This window comes from Hermetia illucens, chromosome 6 (genome assembly GCF_905115235.1).
Source record: "Hermetia illucens chromosome 6, iHerIll2.2.curated.20191125, whole genome shotgun sequence".
In the NCBI taxonomy this organism is placed as follows: domain Eukaryota; kingdom Metazoa; phylum Arthropoda; class Insecta; order Diptera; family Stratiomyidae; genus Hermetia; species Hermetia illucens.
In genome coordinates this window covers 6069052-6089771 of record NC_051854.1, presented here as the reverse complement: position 1 = coordinate 6089771, position 20720 = coordinate 6069052, and the positions used below count along the sequence as shown (strand labels likewise).

General features: G+C 41.1%; 1 protein-coding gene across 3 annotated transcripts in view; it reads left to right on the top strand.

The window, feature by feature from the left end:
* LOC119660441 (maternal protein pumilio) overlaps positions 1 to 20720 on the top strand; it is a 698863-nt gene that overhangs the window by 664396 nt on the left and 13747 nt on the right. For 2 of the 3 annotated variants that reach the window (XM_038068993.1, XM_038068995.1), the window contains 3 exons: positions 8470 to 8541; positions 18148 to 19314; positions 20067 to 20235. In XM_038068993.1, coding sequence (XP_037924921.1) covers positions 8470 to 8541; positions 18148 to 19314; positions 20067 to 20235 — 1408 coding nt within the window. The remainder of the gene's footprint in view (positions 1 to 8469; positions 8542 to 18147; positions 19315 to 20066; positions 20236 to 20720) is intronic. The other variant, XM_038068994.1, reaches the window with a different exon arrangement.

Sequence of the window (20720 nt, the reverse complement as noted above, 5' to 3'; positions counted from 1 at the left end):
CTGATCTGGATGCGAATTACCATACCATCGAAGACGCCTCTCTCGCAGTTTTTCCACGATCGGTGCCACCCCATATCGATCGCAGATATCCTCATTTCGGATGTAATCAAAACGTGTCACGCCACTAGTCCAACGCAACATCTTTGTCTCCATTACCGCAAGATACCGCTCATTTCTGTATTATGTGCAAATAAGACGAGATAGGACTAAAAGTTGCATTTTTTGTTTTTCTGGTGCTGATTCCACAAAGTGGCCATTAAACTAATAACCTCTCTAATCTCTGTGTTGAAGAAGCTCAAAATTTTTAACGCGTCTTTTACGGGGTATGCTTGTCGTTGGATATATTGAAGGCAGCCCGACGAATGTTTTTCTTTAGATGAGCCATGGTTCGAGGTAGTCTCCTTAAGAAAGACGTAGCTCATTGCTATCTACGTTTTGGGAAGTATTTTCGCAAAACATTTATTGACGCTTCCCCTGAGTGTGCCATGGTACCAAAGCACTTAAACCATACATCTTCCCCATTCAACTCGTGTGACGGGGCATACCAAGAGGAATCTCACATGCATTTTGCCGAACGACAAAAACGTGTAGATTAAGTTTCTTCTTTTTCTACAATAGATATTCCCCTTATGCCCCTTATAAATTTGCCGAGCTGGATCATCCTCATCCTTTCGGATTAGGTTACCCGCCCACCGCAACCTGTTGAGCAGTATCTCTCATAGATTTCGTCGTTATGTAGGCTACGGAATCGTTCATCCTCATGTAGGTGGCCAAAAATTCTTCGGAGGATTTTTCTCTCGAACGCGGCCAAGATTGCCCAATTTTTCTTGCTAAAAACCCAGGTCTCCGAAGAATACATAAGGACTGGCAAGATCATTGTCTTGTACAGTAAGAGCTATGACCCTATGGTGAGACGTTTCGAGCGGTACAGCTTTTGTAAGCTGAAATAGGCTCTGTTGGCTGTTATCGGTTGTGATTTTCGACCCTAGATAGGAGAAATTATCAACGATCTCAAAGTTCTCCTATCTTTATTCTTCCCATTTGACCAGTGCAGTTTGATGTTGTTCGTTGGTTGGTTTTCGATGCTGACGTTGCCACCATATACTTTGTCTTGCCTTCATTGATGTGCCGCCTGCTCGATCTGGATGAAGGCAGTTTGTACGTCTCGGGTGGTTCTTCCCATAATGTCGATATCGTCACCATAGGCCAGTAGTTGGGTGGACTTAAAGAGGATCGTACCCCTTGCATTTATCACGGATCACTTTCTCCAGGGATAGGTTAAAGAGGACGCATGATAGGGCATTCCCTTGTTGTTGTTGATGTCGAATGGTCTTGAGAGGGATCCTGCTGCTTTTATCTGGCCTCGCACATTGGTCAGCCTAGTCAGTCTTATCAATTTCGTCGGGATACCGAATTCTCTCATGGCCGTGTACAGTTTTATCCTGGCTATGCTATCATAGGTGGCTTTAAAGTCGATGAAGAGATAGTGCAACTGGCGTCCATATCCAAATCCATATGGAGATCAAATAGTGGAGTGAAAGGTGGGTACCGTGGGTTACTATGCAACCTTCCTACTCGAGACAAAAAAACTTTCGGTTGGGAAGTTTTGAACAGGATTGAAAGGAAACAACCAAGCTCAGTCTAGGTTGATTTTGCTGAACAGTGTACAGAAAATTGTAATTGCTTTTGCAATAGTCTAAACCATAAATTAGCCAAATCAAAAGTGCCAGGCCCGAATCATTTCGGGAATCAACTGGATACTTACACTTTAGAAGGATTGTAGAAGGATCAAATCAGAGTGAGGGACGCTCTAACTTCAATACGAGGAGTGAAATTCAAAATTGCAAGCTTCCCTGCATGCTCGTGAAGCACAATCATCGGTAGGCTCTTTTATTTGTCCTGACAGAGTTCCTCATCCGACCTCCTATCTACGCTACTAGAACGGAAGTTTCATCGGCCACTCTGTATGTCCTCCTGTCTGCATTTTCTAGGAGGGGACCCATATAGGATTTCTCTGTAATTTCACGATCGAATGGGGTAATGCGGAAGTCCGTTGGATACATATGTATGTACGTCTACCGCTCAATTGGCTCTCCTGATAAAACCAGGCTTCCAATCTCGATCGACCTATGTGCAAATGTTTTACTATATAGTCTCCTTTTTAGGAAGAGGCACGCCTTCTAGGAGAGCTGTATGCTTCTTTTTGTAAGAGTGTTCCCTAATTCCCCATATACATACATATGTCAATGTTCTCTTCTACTGGAAAAAAATGAGCCCCTCATTATGTAAGGGCAGTGGACCTAGACACAATCCTCCAAAGATGCAAGATATACCTGTGCGGAAATTCCAAACCTTTGAAAATCTTATTTCTGTAACACTTTCGTTTTTTAATCGCAAACGTGTTCTATACTAACGAGGACAGGAAAAAAAAGATCTTTGGAATTTCCTCAAAGCATTTCACCTACCACAGCCAGTATAGCATATCTTGCCCCCAATCCCATTAAGCTAATTGCTTTCTTCATCACAATGAGCAATTACTCCACTAATGATCTAAAAATAAATAATTTTGTTGCATTTATAAAAGTAATGCGTGCATTATGGCCACGTTTAATGGTCTCCTAAACTACAATACAGTTTGCTCATAAAAGCATAAAACTTGCGTGCCAAAACCAAATTCAAAAGTATAAGGAAAACCTAAATCATGAAAATTATGGTTTTATTATCCGAAAGCAGCTCGCCACGAAAACAATGCAACTTCATACTAATTCCTTGATACACTAATCTTTGAAGATACATCCAATGCTATTCCAAGTAATTTTCCAGCATTTGAATCCATATCGAACTCACATGTCCATGAAGTGCATTCAAGTTTTCATTTTAGAGATGATTTTATCTGAATTTCTATCTAAAATGGTGGTTTCAAGTGCGGATTTTCTTACGGGATTATATCCGATTGCGGTTAATACTCTCCTATGTGTATCTTTTTCTCAGGTCAGTGAAGATACGTAAAATCGTTTCGTTTGAATTGGATTCTAAATCTTGTAGTATCTCAAGTAATACATATAATGTGAGTATAAATGAATAGATAAATCTTTGCGGTGGGATATAACTAGGTACAGATATCCGTAGGTCTGTCTATTTGCGTTGTGGAGTAAGAGTATTATGAACTTTCTCCTGCTCATAACGAAGTGAATTGTATCTTATCATGGTCTGTGGGATTTTGATAATGAGAATAAAAGTGCAGTGGATCCTCTTAGTTGAGCCAACTTCTTTGGTGCATTTCTAGTAAGCTTGGAAGCTAGGATGAATGCAACATTATTCAAATTTGAAAGTTTCGCCGGTAACGATCTTTCCTAAATTTGAAAGCTTGGATTATCTGTTTTTGTTTGTTGGATAAGCAATTTAAGGATTGTAGAATTTAGAACTTGTGGAAGAGGGTTTTATGGTTTAAGCTGATTACGCTTGGTGCATATGATTTAGATACTGTGACCAAATCAAAATTACAATATGCAGACTCGTCCATCATATCTACATCAGATAACAGCTATCTCAGATATTGTCTCAGGATTAATTTATAATTGCCTTTCAAGCACTTCATCCTTCCCACTAATTGGAGTATTCCTGACTTGTTATATCTATTGATTTTGCAATTATTGCGGATTTAAGTGTTCAGTGTTTTGCACACTTTTTAATATATACTCGGCCAATAAAGTCTAGATCATTTTTCATGTATCTATGAAAGAATACCTCATTCTGTACATGTATCTATTCAGGTATCTATCTACGCAATCACCTATCTATTTACTATCTGTGCCCCATTTACACAAACACAAAAGAGTAAATATTAGATAAACTTCAAAAGTTCCGAGAATCTAGTCCCGGAAACAAACTTTAGTAATGAAGACCATACACCTAAACATATATGGAGCTATTACTGCACTTAAAATGAAGATACGTATGTGTAACATGATAACTTTTCGGATCACATTCTCTTGGAAAAACATTAACGACTAATGACTATCGATTGCAAATGGCAATTGGATTCAATACATGTAGATTCATATAGGAATGGTGTGTAATAATGGTGATACGTGGTTAGATACTAGATAATGTAATTTTGCTTTTGCAGGCGAACGAGTAAAAGTAATAATAATTATCTATTGTATTGTATAATGTGTACTGATACTTTACGAAATGGTGTTAAGTATAAGTTATTGCATCCTTATCAGATTTCAATTATTATTATTGTGTTTTCAATTAATGATACACATACACAAAAGATTGGGTGGAAAAACGTCACGATCTTTAGGAACGGATACTAATTTTAGGGGTAGCTTTCCCTCGTACGTTTGATCCTCTAATACGGTGTCGAATCGCCTGTTTTAAGCGCTTCCATGATTACTCTAAAGTCGAATGCAACCCCTTGACACGCTGTCTCAACTGGCTTGAAATGGGGGGATCAAGCATAAGTCTGCAGTGGAGTCAATTTGGTAAAGAACCTCGCCGGAGGTTATTTGATACCGAGGATATTGGGGTAACCTCCTGAAGATCTATGCTCTGAAAAAAACACTGCGATGTCTAGTGGGAGTTCCATGGTCACTGTTATGGCAAACATATCACGGACTCAACTTCTTGAAGACTCAATGCCTGGAGCAAGAAGCCTATACAAAGGAGATTCAACTCCTAGCGCATCCTTTGAAATTTTATGGAGACGTAAAAGTTTTGCGCACGTTGAGCCGCGACAGGAGTTGCTCTAGTAAAATTCCGCGCATAAGGACTGGTGTTAGTATCGTTCTGGTCGTATGGCAGCATCTGTCATAAAGACAGACATTGCACAGCTGTTTATGGCTTCCCACATTCCAGCGAGAACCAAAAGGAGAGCTTCTTTATAGAATCACTGAGCGAATGATGTTTCAAAATTCCTCTATGGTATGCTTGGTGGAAGCAAACACGCGCATCATTCTCGGCAATAGATGCATGTTCGCTCTCCTATCGGTTCTTCCCCCTGCTTTGCTATCTAGTAGCAGCCAGGTGGAGGTGTTGTGTTTATTCTGGACTTCAAGTTGTTTCAGGACCACAGCACCATTACGTTCCTTTTCTGGAAGCCTGAGAAAGCACTTTTTAAACGATGGTAGCTCAAAAACTCGCTTCAAGGTCGATCGCGCACCCTTCCACATATCGTTGAAGGAGGAGCAGTACTGTCAAAGCCACTCGTTCATACTTTAGTCGGCAAAGCTCATCCGTGACATTTTACGGTATACACCTACCGACTCAAAGCGTAGTGTAATCGCTGCAAAGATGCAGTCCTTACAGCTGGAGTTTCCTTCTAAGCTGCTCCGTATCGTAACCGGAAGAATTGGTGTCATCATACAAGACCCATCCATCGGCTTCGATAGCCGAGCCTTCTTTGCATCAATTTGAGCCGAAGAATTTGGATCGTCAGAACACCGCTGCCGCTTTGGTTTGCCCTTGACCGTAGATGTCCCAAACGATCCTTTCCCTTCAACATTGGCATGACCCAGTGATTGTGTTTTGCCCGAAGGCGGTCTGTCCGGAGGCCTTGTTTTGCCCGAAGACAGATGCTTACCCGTAGATAAGACTTTAGCCTCAACAGGTGGTGTCGATTTGAGCCTGGGTTCAGGAATGCTGACAGAAGGGGACTGCTTCGGCTCGTCCGTAAAGGACTGGGTCCCAATAGGGTTGGTTCCCACTAAGTGGCGAATCTGAGTCTAGGCTCACGTTCTCCGTCGAAGAGCTAATGGTTGCCCTTTCGCTCAGGGTTGGATTGTAATAATCAAAAAGCTGTTGATTTCTTTTGTTTTTTAAGTTTTTAGTTTCTTCATAGTTGGCTACCATGGTCTTTGTTTTACCGGCGAAAATATGTCGATCTTGGCAGAGCAACTTTTCGCTGATACAAAGCTAGTTAAAACTGGGGGTCGCCTGGTACCCCCCCCCGAGTTCACCATTCACGGCTACATCTTAACCCCTGTAACCATTCAGCCCTCGGCTGTAACCAGTCACACCTTGGCTTGGGGCTTTGATTACCGCCTGGCTTCAGGTGTCACCTCTGGTTTCCTCCTTACTGAGCTCCCTCACCACGACAAGGTAGGTAATTGTCCAGGGAAGGTATAGCTGCCAAACTGCACTCATTATAAACTGAGACATTATCACGGGCTCAGATTGTAGACATAGTCTAACTCTTCTCAAAGAATATGGTGAAATAAAATTTAAATGAGCCTGGGGGGCTGGCTTACATTGGATTCTCAAGTCTTCACTCTTTTGAGCTATGGAGAGTGCTCTTCCCGAATTGGTTTTTTCGAATGTATGTTTAGATCTTCTGCTCTCAATGTGAATTTTATGTTAGCCTGGACGACCCCTGCCTGATGGGTACGATGGTCGAGATAGTTGAGCGCTAGCTTCTTGATCTCATCACCTCAGGTTCGGATCCCGATGATTCTGGATGTTTCCGTTCATTTTTGTACTGTCCCCCTACTGTAGGCGCTTACCACTTGTGTAGTATTAAGTGTGGCATCGCCCCTTTCTGAGGTTACGAATAGAAACCTCAACTTTGCATATTACCAGTAGATTCCTTGCCAACTTGACGTACTTTATCTTACAAGTTATACCAAAACGCATCCAATTTCGAATTCGACTGCTGATAAGGTGTTCTGAATGTTTATTCATAGCTGGACGCCAGGCCCCAGTCGTTACGAATTTTGAGATCGGGAGATTAGACTCATAAAAAGAGGAGTGACAGGCAGGGATAAATCACCACGCGCTGCCCTATGAGCAGCGTGGCCAAATTTGGTTAATAGGTAGCGTTTGTTCTCTTATATATGAGTTTGAAACACCGCTAACCACTTACCGTTGCTCATAGGGCAAAGGCAAGGCAACATCTGATTACCGCCTCCACCCCATACGAAACTGTCAGTCGTTTTTTTTTTACAAATTTGGGTGGCTATTCCAAAGACAGGGGGGCATGATTAAAAAAAAGGTGGCGGAAAATTTACTTTTAATTGGTTTCATCCGTCATCAAGCGGATGAGGACTCAGGTACCCCTCAATCACACAACACTCAAATTGACTTCAAATTTGTGTAAAGTTAAATATGCAGGTTAGTCTAGGAGTGTATGAAGAAAGGTTGATTCCTTTCGTTCCGGATTATTCCTGATGCCCGACTTCTTGGAAGACCTTGCGTAATTTCCACCACTAGCCCTAATGTTCTCCCTATATCCCGGTTATAGTAGGAGTCTTGTATTTACATCCATTTGTCATCAGATTACATCAATTAAGGAAAAAGCGGCCTCAATATTCTATTACACGTAATATGGCTAGGTCGCGCGTGTGTTTTTTTTTTTTTGTTTATCGAAAGAGTGAATTCAACGTGCAGTGTTGTAGCAAAGGAGGTGTATATCAGGCAACAGAAATTGAGAAAAAATTAGTTCCCTAGTTGGTGCAGCGGCTTGTAACTATCACTTATCCCACCCATTAAGGGTTGACTTAGGACCCTTCAAATTCTCCCAAATATTCTCTCTAAGCACATGAACATTCATTAGGAAAATTCGGGTGCAATGATTCATTAAAATGGAACAAAAAGCAAACTGGCAAAAGATGAACAATTCCCGGATTATATCTTAGAAACTTGCTGGTTCTATGACATCCCCAGATGTCAGTACGAACGAAGGACTAAGTGATTGGACTACATATCCAGCCAACATCTATCTTCCCCTTAAAGTGACTGTCGATGAAGGCTACTTTGCACTTTTTTTAAAAGAAGATAGTAGTCTTAAGTTTTTCTCAAGTGATAAGGAAATCACGTGCTTTGCCCTGCCAATTATGAGGGAAGGAGTAAGGTTGAACCAGAAAAGAGTAACCTGAGTGAAAATTGTAGAACAGTTCGTCCACTGAAGCTAAAATGTCTTTATGAAACTGGCCGATACGGCAGACATAAAAATAATCAGCTTTTACGAGGTTTCCGCGCTTAGATCCCCTCTGACAAGTCAGGTCTCGGTCTAGATTCAAAGGCTAACCCAATTCAGGAATCTCTGGCTCATGCAGTTTACACATTGAAGAGGAGGCAGAGTTCTCATTTGAATATCGAATATTTTGGAAATGGTTTTTCTTGCTCTCACCCTTAGTATAGTCGTAACTATTATAAATAAACAGTGTGTTTGGGTTTTGTATATATTATAGACGTTTTTATATACATTATGCAATATAAATTGATAAATTTGTGAAATCATATTCATTATCATTTCATTTGTTGCAATTTACATTTTTTTAAATAACAGTTTGGACTGCAAAAACACATACATCTACATAAATCATTGTTTTTTTTTTGTACCAACTGATATTTTTTTTAAAAACTAATAAATCACATTTTTACAAATTTTTCATATATTTTAGTTGCTGTTGTGTGTGTGTTCTCATTTTTTTTATCTCTCTTTCTTCTTTAATGTATTTCATTTAGGTGGCGGGTTATTTGCACCCCAAGCATTTAGCGGAGGTCTAGGTACCTTGGGGAGCCCCGCACAACCTTCAGGTACTTAAATTTAATATACATTTATATATAATTAATATTTGAATACATATTTATGCAAGCGAATCACATAATATAATATTCTTCAAATAGTTTCGCCATATTACTAACAGTTTTTGTGACATAGTTGAATAATTGTTTTGCCTACGCGTGTAAAGTGCAAATGCATGGTAATTTTAAGGTTATAATTCATGAAATCATTTCATTTTGGGCTTTTTCATAAATTTAAAATAATATTCATATTCTCCTCATTGGTAAAGTAAATGCTCATCTCTGCACAATAATCTTTTCTCTTGTTCATATTTTCTTTTGTTTTTACTAAAGGAGTCCATTGACATGTTTCAAAGCTACGACCTTAAACATACACAGTCAATTGTTCAGTCACCCCAATATGGAGTAATTCTGGGCATTAGTGAAAAAATACCAGGTCATATGCACTTGGGGCCTAATCACCTCCAACAGTTCCCCTCAAAATAGCTTCAGCTAGCCAGGCTTATGCGGGCGCAGTTCATATCTTGGCCTTGCCTAGAAGATCCTAACTACACTCTGCTTAATTTGGTGATTGATTGAGTTGGGCCTAGGCTGGCTAGGTACATCTTTTTTAAAAAATTTTGTTTTGAACGAAACTGCACTTCAGGTCGCATTTCCATCACACACAAAGCAAACACAATCATTCATAGTCGCCTGGATTCCAACTCTCCCAACCAAGTTCGAAATCTTCCCAATGAAAGTGGTCATTTTCCCAATCTAATCCACAACTTCTCGAACCAAGTTCGTAATTTTCCCAACTGTGGTTTTTTCAATCAAATCCTTCATTTATCCAATCAATTTCTGAATTTTCCGAACCGGATTGCTATTTTTCCCAGTCGAATTCTTAGTTTTGCCAATCAAATTCGTAATTTAGATAAGGTCATTCTTTTCCCAACCTAAGACGTAACTGCCCGAACCAAGCTTGCAATGTGCCTAACAAAATTCGTGATTTTCAGATTCTTTATTTTTCCAACCAGTTTCCGAAGTTTCCCAGCAAATTTCGAAATTTTTGCATTCAAAGTGCTAATTTTCCCAAGTTAAGTTGTAATTTTCTAAACCAAGTTCATGATGCTCCCAGCCAAATTCGTGATTTTCTCAAAAAAATTCTTTATTTTTCCAATTAATTTCGGGATTTTCCGAGCAAATTTGTATTTTTCCAATCAAATTTGTAATTTTCTCAATGAAATTCCCCAACTTGGTACTTCTGCCTAAGCCTGACAAACCCCCAGGTGAACCATCTTCATACAAACTCATATGTCTTTTGGACACTGTGGAGAAAATTTTAGAGCGAGTAATCTATAATAGATTACTCCCGGTTGTTGAGAGCCACAGCGGCCTTTCAGATCGACAGTATGGGTTCCGTAAAGCCAGATCAACCATTGATGCCAGCAAATTGGTTACCGGCTTGGCTGAAGATGCAATTCAAGGAAAGGGTAGTACCAGCAAATATTGCGTGGTAGTAACCCTAGACGTGAAAAATGCGTTCACTTCGGGCATTTGGAATCTAATACGCAAATCTCTAGCCGAGGATGCTATTCCCGCCTATCTCGCTGTTATCGTTGATAGTTATTTAGCTGAAAGGAGGCTCTGATATGACACCGATGACGGACTCCAGGAGTACGTTGTTTCCGCGGGCGTTCCGTATTGGGTCCACTAGTGTGGAACACCATGTACAACGATGTACTTAATCTTCCTCCTTTCGGGGAGAGCCACGGTGGTGGGTTACGCTGACGACATAGCCCTGGCTTAAAGTTTTTAGGCAAGCTATGGTGTCTTCATGAGAGAGAGGAGGGAGTTTTTCTAGATTCTTGCCTAACGATATGACTTCACCGCCTAAACAGAAAAATGAAGGCGCCAATTAGTGCCTTATTAACGTGACCTAAGTTAAGCCCGCTGCTCATACTAGTCGAACCGAAGCGTCTTAATGCCTATGACGTTTATTGGGTATCGTTTGGGTTAGAAAAAACGCAACCTGATACCGGGACAAAAAGCTGCTCCCTTCGACAAGAACGGCTGCGATCAAATGGCTACTACATACGTGCTCTGTAACACTAACCTTCACTCCCTTTCCAATCTTAACTGTAAAAATATTGGGATTGCATATAGCTCTGACCAGACTGTAGTCGAATAGGCGAACAAAAATAGGATTTTCGACCGAGATCCTACCCCCACCCCAGAAGATAAAATGTACTTCTTCCTAATTGCTAATTGCTCAATGAATAGGAAGCAGAGAAGACTCATCTGGTTTGGATATATTTCGCAAATGCATTATTGTATTATCCAACGAAAAGCAACTGAAACTTCGCGGGAACCCATATCAATATACAACAAAATGAAATTCTCCCTCATTTTCCGAGGAAATAAATTAGGAAAACAATCCTTTTACCAATAAGTCATACTTCTATTAACCGTAATACCGTGCAAAGCAGCAAATGCTTCCAAAATAGTGTCTGGCCTCAGTTGAAGAAGTTTAATTAAGTAAAAGGCAAACAATTGCAAACTAATTTAAATTAAGGTAATAACTGCTACGGAGCAAGTTTACTTTGGTAGCATATATATGTCTTCGCATCCAGGAGCGTACCAGTGAAATTCAAAGGAACAAATGTGGTTCAGCGAAAGGAATAATTTCCAGGAGTTGCTCCTAGCTCGTCTCTGTTCTGCAATTGCTGCCTGTCTCTAGTCGCTATTCCCTTATAGCAAGTTTCTATTTCTATTAATCCTTTTCTGGGTTTGGGGCTCGCTCCTTGCTATATACGTTTGTAGTCAGGATTTTGATTTCGGTGAATGCGGCATACACAACTTCACAAACTTCCAAGTGTACACACGGAACAAACAAATAGACAAAATACTAACTTTCAAAAGTGTTTACTTAACACCACTTAAAAGTACAAACTTGGAACTACTCTATCCAGAGTTGAAATGCCAAATTAAAACCCCGTTAGCTATTGAGGAAGATAAGTGTTCCAGGCCGAAAAGTTCACCGGGAATCGGGGGTAAGATGGGAGGGACTAGCAAGGAGTAGAAGCAGAGGAGGGCGGTCGTCCTGGATTATAGACGTATTTGAAACATTGTGTATGTTCCGAACGCGAGCTATTTATGATAGGAGCCGAAAATACATATAATACTACTTACGATCCTTTCTGAACGCTGTAGTTCCCACTAAACGTTTTGGTATCGAGAGGAAGGCAATGGGCCAAATAACAGGGTAGGGCAGGCATGAGACGTTTATCGAATGATAGTACAGTTTGATCGAAAATAACGTCTTCGCTTAGTTCTGATGCAGGAAATTATTCGAGTGGTCATAATTGGCTTTGTGAAGCAAGGATCTACCGTGTCCTTTTGGAATTCAGCCATAGTCTTTCATGCCTAAACTACGACTATTGACGTGCTTCTTAGTTTCAATTATTTATAATATTGCGGGAAAATTGAAGATGTCCAAGCAGAAAGGAAGGATGTTTCTGATAAAGGAGATTCCTTTCTTGCTATACAGTGTAAGCGGCATTTTCAACTCCCACAAGACCCACATATTCGATAACATATGTACAGAGAGACTCTATGCTTCCACCACTTCCTATGCACAATTTATGGGAAAGCAAACAAACATAAAACATATTTTCCAGGATAACAATATAAGAGCACATAAGCCGCACATATTATTCATGCAATTATCCTTACAAAAGATTGGTATGCTCTCCGGTTAAAAGCAGGGGTCGCGTGAGAAAAGGCGTTACCCTGGTGCCCTCTTCCGAAAGGAGAGCACCAAGCGTAACATTGGATTATATACGAGAGTGTGTTTTTATAGAAGGGAATAAAACACATTAACAAATAATACCCTGAAGACTCCCAACCGCTTCCCAGCTTCGTTGCCTTTCACCCGGCCCATGTTTGTTGTCGCTATCAACTCCCAACAAAATGGCAAAATTGCAAATGATCATAATAACAGAGGCTTAGCATATTGTTAGGAACGTGTAAAGTACACAATAAGTGAATGGCACCTGAGAAATTTATATAGAGTCTTACACAGGAATTAAAAGTCTTTTGAGAAGACAATGCAGCCAAGTAACACAACCGAACAACAACAGCGACATTGTTTGCTTGTTTACTTGTTTAGAGAGTTTTCTGTCTCGATTGTTGGATGATGCTGTGAATTAATTTCGTACATGAGATTAGCATTAATTTGTAGGTGCTGTTTTCCTGCTTGTTTCGCAAGGTTAGCATTTAGCCGAGATGCTAGTTGAATTTGTGATGATTAAGGGACTGACATGATTGAGCAAGGGACATTGAACAGACGGATTTCAAGTGCTAATTTCGTCTGCATTGTGAAATTTTCTAGAAAAGAGTGCTAGCTATTGGCTCCCATAAAGTGGCAGAGCATTAGCTTGGCCCCGTTTTTTAGTTACCTTTGTTTCTCATTGCTAGGGTAAACATCATGACTTACACAAACACCCGTAATGACAAAATGAAAGACCATCCTGAATGAGCGAAGATAACCAAGAGGGGAGAGCTGTACCAGAAATCTAAAAAGATAACAAAATTGACCCGGAAAGTCTGCCTGCAAATACTAAAGCTCTATCGACACGCGCTTGCTTGCCTCTTTGCCAGTCAGGTTTGAAAATGTGAGGAGTCCTTTGAGCACACTTCGATCCCTCATATGTCATTTAACAAAACTTCACGCGTCCCTAAACCGATACGTGAGTGCGTACGACCAACACGGGGATTCGCGGGTAACTAATGCGAGTTAAGTGAGAATTGAAATGAAAAAAATAACGGCTCGAATGCCCGCGTGGACTCCAATGTCGCGGCCGAGAGGGAAAATCCACCGCAGATCGCATCCGCTATCGGTGCTTCTCTTGCCTCCTGTGCTATGTGTCGCGGCCTTTGAGGTCCCCTTCCCATGATCTAACCAGGCTTCAAGCACGGGATGAGGCTGCTCATATTCGAATCGAAAATATTTACTCAATGAGCTCCATTTAAATTTTCTTTTTCTTCAACCTTTGTCCCGTTCACAATCGGGGTCGGCTTGGCGTGATCGGTTTCGACATTTGGTTCTATCAAATGCCTGATTTGGATGCAATTGTTAGGCTTTTAAATCCCTATCCAGCATATCTAGCTCCCCATTCTGGTTGGTTCCTCTGGTAATCCTAGTTTTCATCATCTCCCACTGAATACTATCTAGATGTCCTTTTTAAGGCCTTAGATGCCTCTTTTGTTTTGTTGGTCTAATGCTGGTATGTTTGAGCCTGCATCGTTTTTTTTTTATATATATTGAGGTGGAAGTCGCTCACTGAAACCACTTCAGTCGATATGCCCTCCAGACCACTGTGAAATGTTAGTTCTCGGGGAGGGCTCTGGTCTACATCAGCACAATGAAATCAGGCGTCTGTTGCGCTTTCTGGGCTCGATCCAGGTCCTGCAACTTTTCGTGTATTGCAGTTATTGTTGTGTTTATCGCGCTCTAATTTGCTCCCGATCTTGAAGGAGGTTCTGGGCTGCGATAACTATGTTAAGGGCGTTATTTGTAGTAATTCAATTCTCCGTGTTTCCGACCCATCCCATCAGCGTATTATCCCACCGTTGCTGCCATCTCCTGTTCAGCTGCTTCTCGGAATTCGGCAGTCACATCGGCCGAATTTACCCTCCTCTAGTAGAGACAGTGTGCCTCATTCGCCAGAAAATCCACTGTTTTATCTACGGTGCATATCTTTAGCACATTTGGCCGATATACCGAGCTCATCCTCATCCGGTTCACCTCGTTGTATAGCGCCCCTGGTTAGACAGGAACCACCTATATTAGGATGGATTTTACCACCCCTGCGATAAGCAGCCGGCGACTATATTTTGGCTACTGCCTTTTCTCGCGGATAGTCCAGGTGCCCCTTGAAGCTCAACTTGGCACCGATGGTTACCTCCAGATATTTTATGATCGATTTTAAAATGACCGCACATTTACCAACCTAGATTTTAACAATATTGTTTTTTCTGCGGTTGGTAATATGGAGCCCATCCGTCTTTTCGCCCGCGAGGTCCAGTTTAACCGTTTCACTTCCATGTAGCTTTACATCCTCGAGATGCTCCGAAACAACTGCCACCATCAGGTCGTCTCCAAAACCAATTAACGTTGCCTGCTTTGGCATGCAGAAGCCAACCATCCCATCATACATTATGTTCCACAGCAGGGATCCCAATACGGAGCCTTGGGGATATATTGTAATGTGCGATCTGTACTTGTTTAACTCGCATCAATTCATTTCGTTCCTTGACGCGCTAGTCCCCCAACATCATTACGGGATGTTTCTTGAAGAAGCTTCCTTAGTGCACTTGAATACGATGTTCACATGTATCAGGATCAAGAAGAATTGTTTGATTTTCAGTGCCAACTCTGTTGTTAATCGATCTGTCCCCTGGGAGGTTCTGTTTTGAATTATTGGACGATATTGGTTCCCTGAAAAGCCTCTGTTAGCGCTTCGTTCAACCCTGTTCTGGGGTGTTTCCCCAGGGAACCGGTGGAGGGACCGGATGGCAAGGGGTGGATGTGATCACTGCCTTCCTCCTCTTCCCTTCGTTGGTGAAGGGAATTCACTTACTTGAAGGCTCTCTAAGCTGGGAGAGCGGGAGAGCTAGCCCAAACTAATATGTCAAATAGGACCAGGCCAGTTCTCTGTTAAGGGGAGGTGCTTAGTTAGTAGTCCGACGGTTTACTGTTGCGCGAGTTCAACACTACGTAAAGGCATTCACCTATCCTACTCGCAAAAGGCATGCCTTGATACAGAGACAAACAAAAATGGAACTTCTTCTGTTGATTTAAATTTAAAAATTGGCTAAAATCAATACTCCACAAAATTGCCATTTCATAGACATTACTGTCCAGCAGGAATCCTACACGTCCTATGTCAACACTACTGAGCAGTTTTTCACTATGAGCTGACATGCTGACAGCTAATTCAACGTTTTAGCCCATGTTTAGTGAAAAAGTCCCTGTAGGCCCCATGATGTGTTTGATTTGTTCCTCTCTTCTTCTTAGACGACCTCTCTTTGATTTTATGTCGGCTCCACACTTTTGGCACTTACCACAAACTCTAAATCTCTACAATGGATTGAGCTCGTCTGTTATTCTCTTTCTCCTTTCTATTTCTCTCCTTGGACTTTAGACTATCAAAACTGGAAATTCAAGAAATAAACTCATTTTCCCCAAAAAGGGTATACAGCAATACAAAAAAAAACTTTTCTCAACTACCTGCTCCCACGAGTCAGCTTTTAGGGTCAAAACATAACTGTATAAAATAAAGCCCCTTCAGTTGATAGAGGTTCAATACTTTCTTATTAACTTAACTTGCAATGGTTGAAAAACAATCTAGGAGTGATCATTCGGTATCTCTAGTAAATGGTCCACTGTGGATGATTTTGAATTTTATGACCTCCAGGTAAAAAGACCAACTCCTTTTATGGGAGACAGCAGGACAAAGACTTGGGTCCAAGTTGAACTTGTCTTCAAAAACAGATCATTTTGCCAGATAGCCCTCGCATTACAACTGGGTACCTTCCTAGGGTTGTGCGGCTACCTCTGTCTGACCTTCTACCTAGCCCAAGAAAAGAGTATAACATTTTTCTTATGCTCTATATTTTCGCCGGTATCTGAGAGCAAAGTATAGAAAGAATTTTGTTCATTATTTGGTTCTATTAATTTATGATAATTTTCCATCGGTCTCCATATGCATTGACCTTTATCTATATCACACACATGCACAAATATAATAAAAAAAGGGTACAAGTTTTACCACCCAGGCTACATGTTTACTTTCCTCAAATATGTTGCTGCCTAGATTATTGCATCTCAATCCTAAATTCGGGATTTTTTCACACGTGCAGATACGATAAGACGTAATTTCTTCTTTTTGATAAAACAAACGGATTTTTCTCCCACTATGTGTTGATTTTGCGTCGTTTCCCTAAAGAGGTGACTCAGACGACTTGGAAATTTCTTTCTGGTTAATTTCCGATCATAAGCAGTTTTCCCTTGAAATTGAGTAGATTGTTTCGGATAAAAATCGCGTCATTTTTTCCAGTTGTACTTTGGTTTTGTAGTGAGTGAATTGTGTGGTTTTTAATAAAATCAAAAAAATGATTTTTAATTATAACAATTTTGTGGAATATTTGTATTTTTATGGCGGAGGAGAAGGTACTTATTGACTAACCCAATTGTGAACGGTATTGTAAAGTATACAGACATGGAAGGAAGCTAAAAGTGATTTCATTCTGTTGACTCCTTTAAAATTGATTTTATATTTGTTAAAGTGTCCCACATATACAGAAAATCTATAAAGAGAAGCCTCTCCTGAATTTCTTTCGGGGTTTTGAGAGATGAGAGATTTTGTTTGCCGAGCCGCCTCCCACGCATGGAGGGGATTTTCTTCAAAGAAGTTCTCAAGTCCGACTATCGACAATACATACTTACGTACACAAAGCAAGGTACTGAAGATCCCAATGGTTCAAAATGAATACCTGCTATGTAGGTATAATCCCACGGATCTTCGAACACGGATTGATTTGGGGACCACATTCAGAGCCTCGCCATGGTTAGCACAACAGTACTGATTTAGACTGAGTGCAGGCTCAATATTGATACAAGCCGATACAAGGCTTATCTACACACATCTGTCGCAATTAAGGATAACTGCCTCCGAGTCCTAAAGGGTATCTCCACACATTGAACAAATTACAACCGCAAATAACCAGAACGAAAGGATATCCTTTAAGATTTCTCCAGAATCATACGCTCTCGGAGGACCATTCGAGTTCCCAGGATACCAGATAACCTCGAATGAGGTTTCGTGGCAGGTCTTACTTCAGTTGAGTTTCTTGAAAACTGTGCTCTGATCCCTCTTCTCGAGTACGTGGCAGAAGCTATTTCAAATTTGTTTCTTGGAAACTGGTCTGATCTCCCTCCTCGAGTACGTGGTAGGAGCTACTTCAGATAATGTTTTTGGAAACTGTGGTCTGATCCCCCTCCTCAAGTACGTAGGGACGGCACTAGAAAAATCTGGCCTCATGGCTCAAAAACTGATTTTTGTTCGGGATTTTTGGGTATGAAGGACCCGGTACTAGCTTTACGAACATCTGCCTTCCTCAAGGCTTAGGCGATTCAAACCGAATCTTGAACAGATTTCCGCCTATCTTAAGAGCGCACCGCGAAGTTGAGGACACCGCCGTCTACAGCCCAAACCTTGAAAAAACCCACACTTGTATAGTTAGTTTAACTCTATTGTCTCCGGAAGAAAGTAACATTTTGAACACAATTTGCACATGAACACTGACTAAAATTTCTCATAACGCACTTTCGTGAGAAAAGGGATAATTGCATGGGGGTGGCATCCATTTCGTAATCCACGCTAGTTTCCTTCTATCAGTTTCATTTTTCTATTCAGGAAAAATCATTGGCTATATCTTGTTTTTATAGTAATAGTTGTATAAGATCTATATATATAGAAAAAGCAGGTTGGCTTGCATACATAAGTTCAATTTCACCCTAATTGTTACCACTTTCACTAAACCTTCATATCAATTTCCATTCTCTACTTTTAGGTCTAGCCCTGAACACACCATCATTAAGTACTCGTCGTGATTCATTCGATCGTAATACATCAACATTCAGCCCGTCCTTGGATTACAACTCCAATGCAGTAGCTGCAGCTGCAGCAGCAACATCAGTGTCTTCAGCGGCGGCAGCAGCAGCAGCTGCCGCGGCAGCAACAGCACGTAAATGGCCAGTAGGAAGCTATGGAACATTGGGAACAGTAACGAATGCATCAGCAAGTCCGCTTGCTGCACCGATAACACCGCCACCATCGGGACTAGTATCGAACCGTGCTCCTGGAGCTGAAAACAAATTCCGCAATGTAAATACACTACAACCTCCGGTAAGCCTGTCGGCTGCCAATGCTATGTTCGGTTCAAATAGTTCGCTATTCTCCAAACATTTGCCAATTGCATCGAGCGCTGCAGCAGCGGCCGCAGCAGCAGCTGCAGCAGCCGGAAGCAGTGTTAGACAAACTGCCGTGCCAGTTGATCGTCCTCCAGGTCGCTCACGACTCCTTGAGGACTTCCGTAATCAACGCTATCCCAACCTTCAATTGCGGGAGCTGGCCAATCACATTGTGGAGTTCTCTCAAGATCAGCATGGATCACGATTCATCCAGCAGAAATTAGAACGAGCCACAGCTGCTGAAAAGCAAATGGTTTTCAATGAGATCTTGGATGCTGCCTACAGCCTTATGACTGACGTATTCGGCAACTATGTAATCCAGAAATTCTTTGAATTCGGAACAGCTGAACAAAAGGCTACTTTGGCCAATCGAGTCAAAGGACATGTCCTCCCACTTGCCTTACAAATGTATGGCTGTCGAGTCATACAGAAAGCCTTGGAGAGCATCTCGTCTGAACAACAACAGGAAATTGTCAAAGAGCTGGACGGACACGTTTTGAAATGTGTCAAGGATCAGAATGGAAATCATGTGGTCCAGAAATGTATTGAACGTGTAGAGCCACCATCAGCTCTCCAATTCATTATAAATGCCTTTAAGGGTCAAGTATTTGCCTTGAGTACTCATCCGTATGGATGTCGAGTAATTCAACGTATCCTCGAACACTGTACGCCAGAACAAACGGCGCCTATTCTGGAAGAGTTGCATGAACACACAGAGCAATTGATTCAGGATCAATATGGCAACTATGTCATTCAACATGTTCTTGGTAAGTATCGAGTTTGAATTGCATTCTGAAATTTCCATTGTATTCATGGCATAGACCGCATTCGAATGTCCCATCATTTCGTCCTGTCCCAATCTCTTGAGTCATTTCAGTGTCATTTCTGATGAATTCATATCGATGCATGCCACACGAGTGTCACTCCTCTTCGACAGGACTTCATATCCAACATTCCGGTCGTTCCTGTTGTATGGCGTGGGTGCTTGGGAGCTGAAATTGTTTTTACATTCCCGGCCGGTTTTTACATGACATGTATCCGGCTCCATTTAATAAATTAGGATTGCCTTGAGCAACTGCTGGGTTTTCTGAAATATTTAAAGTTCTTGCGCTTTTTGATGAATTTCTGAAAACCGAAGGTGATGTTTCCCAGTCCAAATTCTTAACATGCTTCAAGTATTCTCCACTACAGTAACGGAGGCTAAGAAATAAGTCTCCGACAATTGATCCCCCCGAGCATCAGAGGGGGTAAAATTTTCGTTACGGAAGGACCTTCGATATCAAACTTTCTGGGATGTGTTTACAATCAAGTTGCTCCGTCTACATAGGAGAACATTTTAAGCTAAACTCAGGGAACTTTGATACGCTCCCGAATGCACCCCCACTCCCTCGTCCTGTGAATTTCTGGCTATGTCATGCTAATGCAATTGGAGCCAGTTGCAAGCCCCAAGTCCTTGTTATATTCAATATAAACAAACTAAAATACACAAAATAACACTGAAATTTTCAACACATTACAGAACATGGCAAACCTGAGGACAAATCCATTTTAATTGCTGGAGTTAAGGGGAAAGTTTTGGTATTATCTCAACATAAATTTGCGTCGAATGTTGTTGAGAAATGTGTAACACATGCTACACGAGCGGAGCGTACAAGTCTTATAGATGAAGTTTGCACTTTCAATGACAGGTAAGTTATCCTATATAGCATGAAATGATATATCCTTTTAGAGTTTATACTATGAGTGAATCGAATTTCCTCTCGTTTTGTGGAGAATGTATGCGGTCCTATGAACGTATGTTGTGTGTTGCTTGTAGTCCTGGAAACCACACCCAAAGATGTCTATTTGCTCAGTTCATATCCTTCCTGTCGTCTCTCAAAGTGGTATAGATTGCCAAACATGGTAAAGTTTGATAACTAAACAATTACGTGGTGCGTTTGCGGATTTCATGTAAACACTTCTCTGGAAAAGTTTTTAAAGCGAATTTTGAGGAGAGGATTGGATGACTAGGAAATGTGTATGACGTTGAGATGAAAAAAGTGGTTATCGATGGTTTTAGTGAGAATGAAAGAAAGTACCGTGGAACTGAGCTTCAGTATATTGACGGAATAATTGGTCCTTCAGGTGTGGTTAGGCGAAGAATTGAAATGATTTAGCAAAGGAAGACATATTC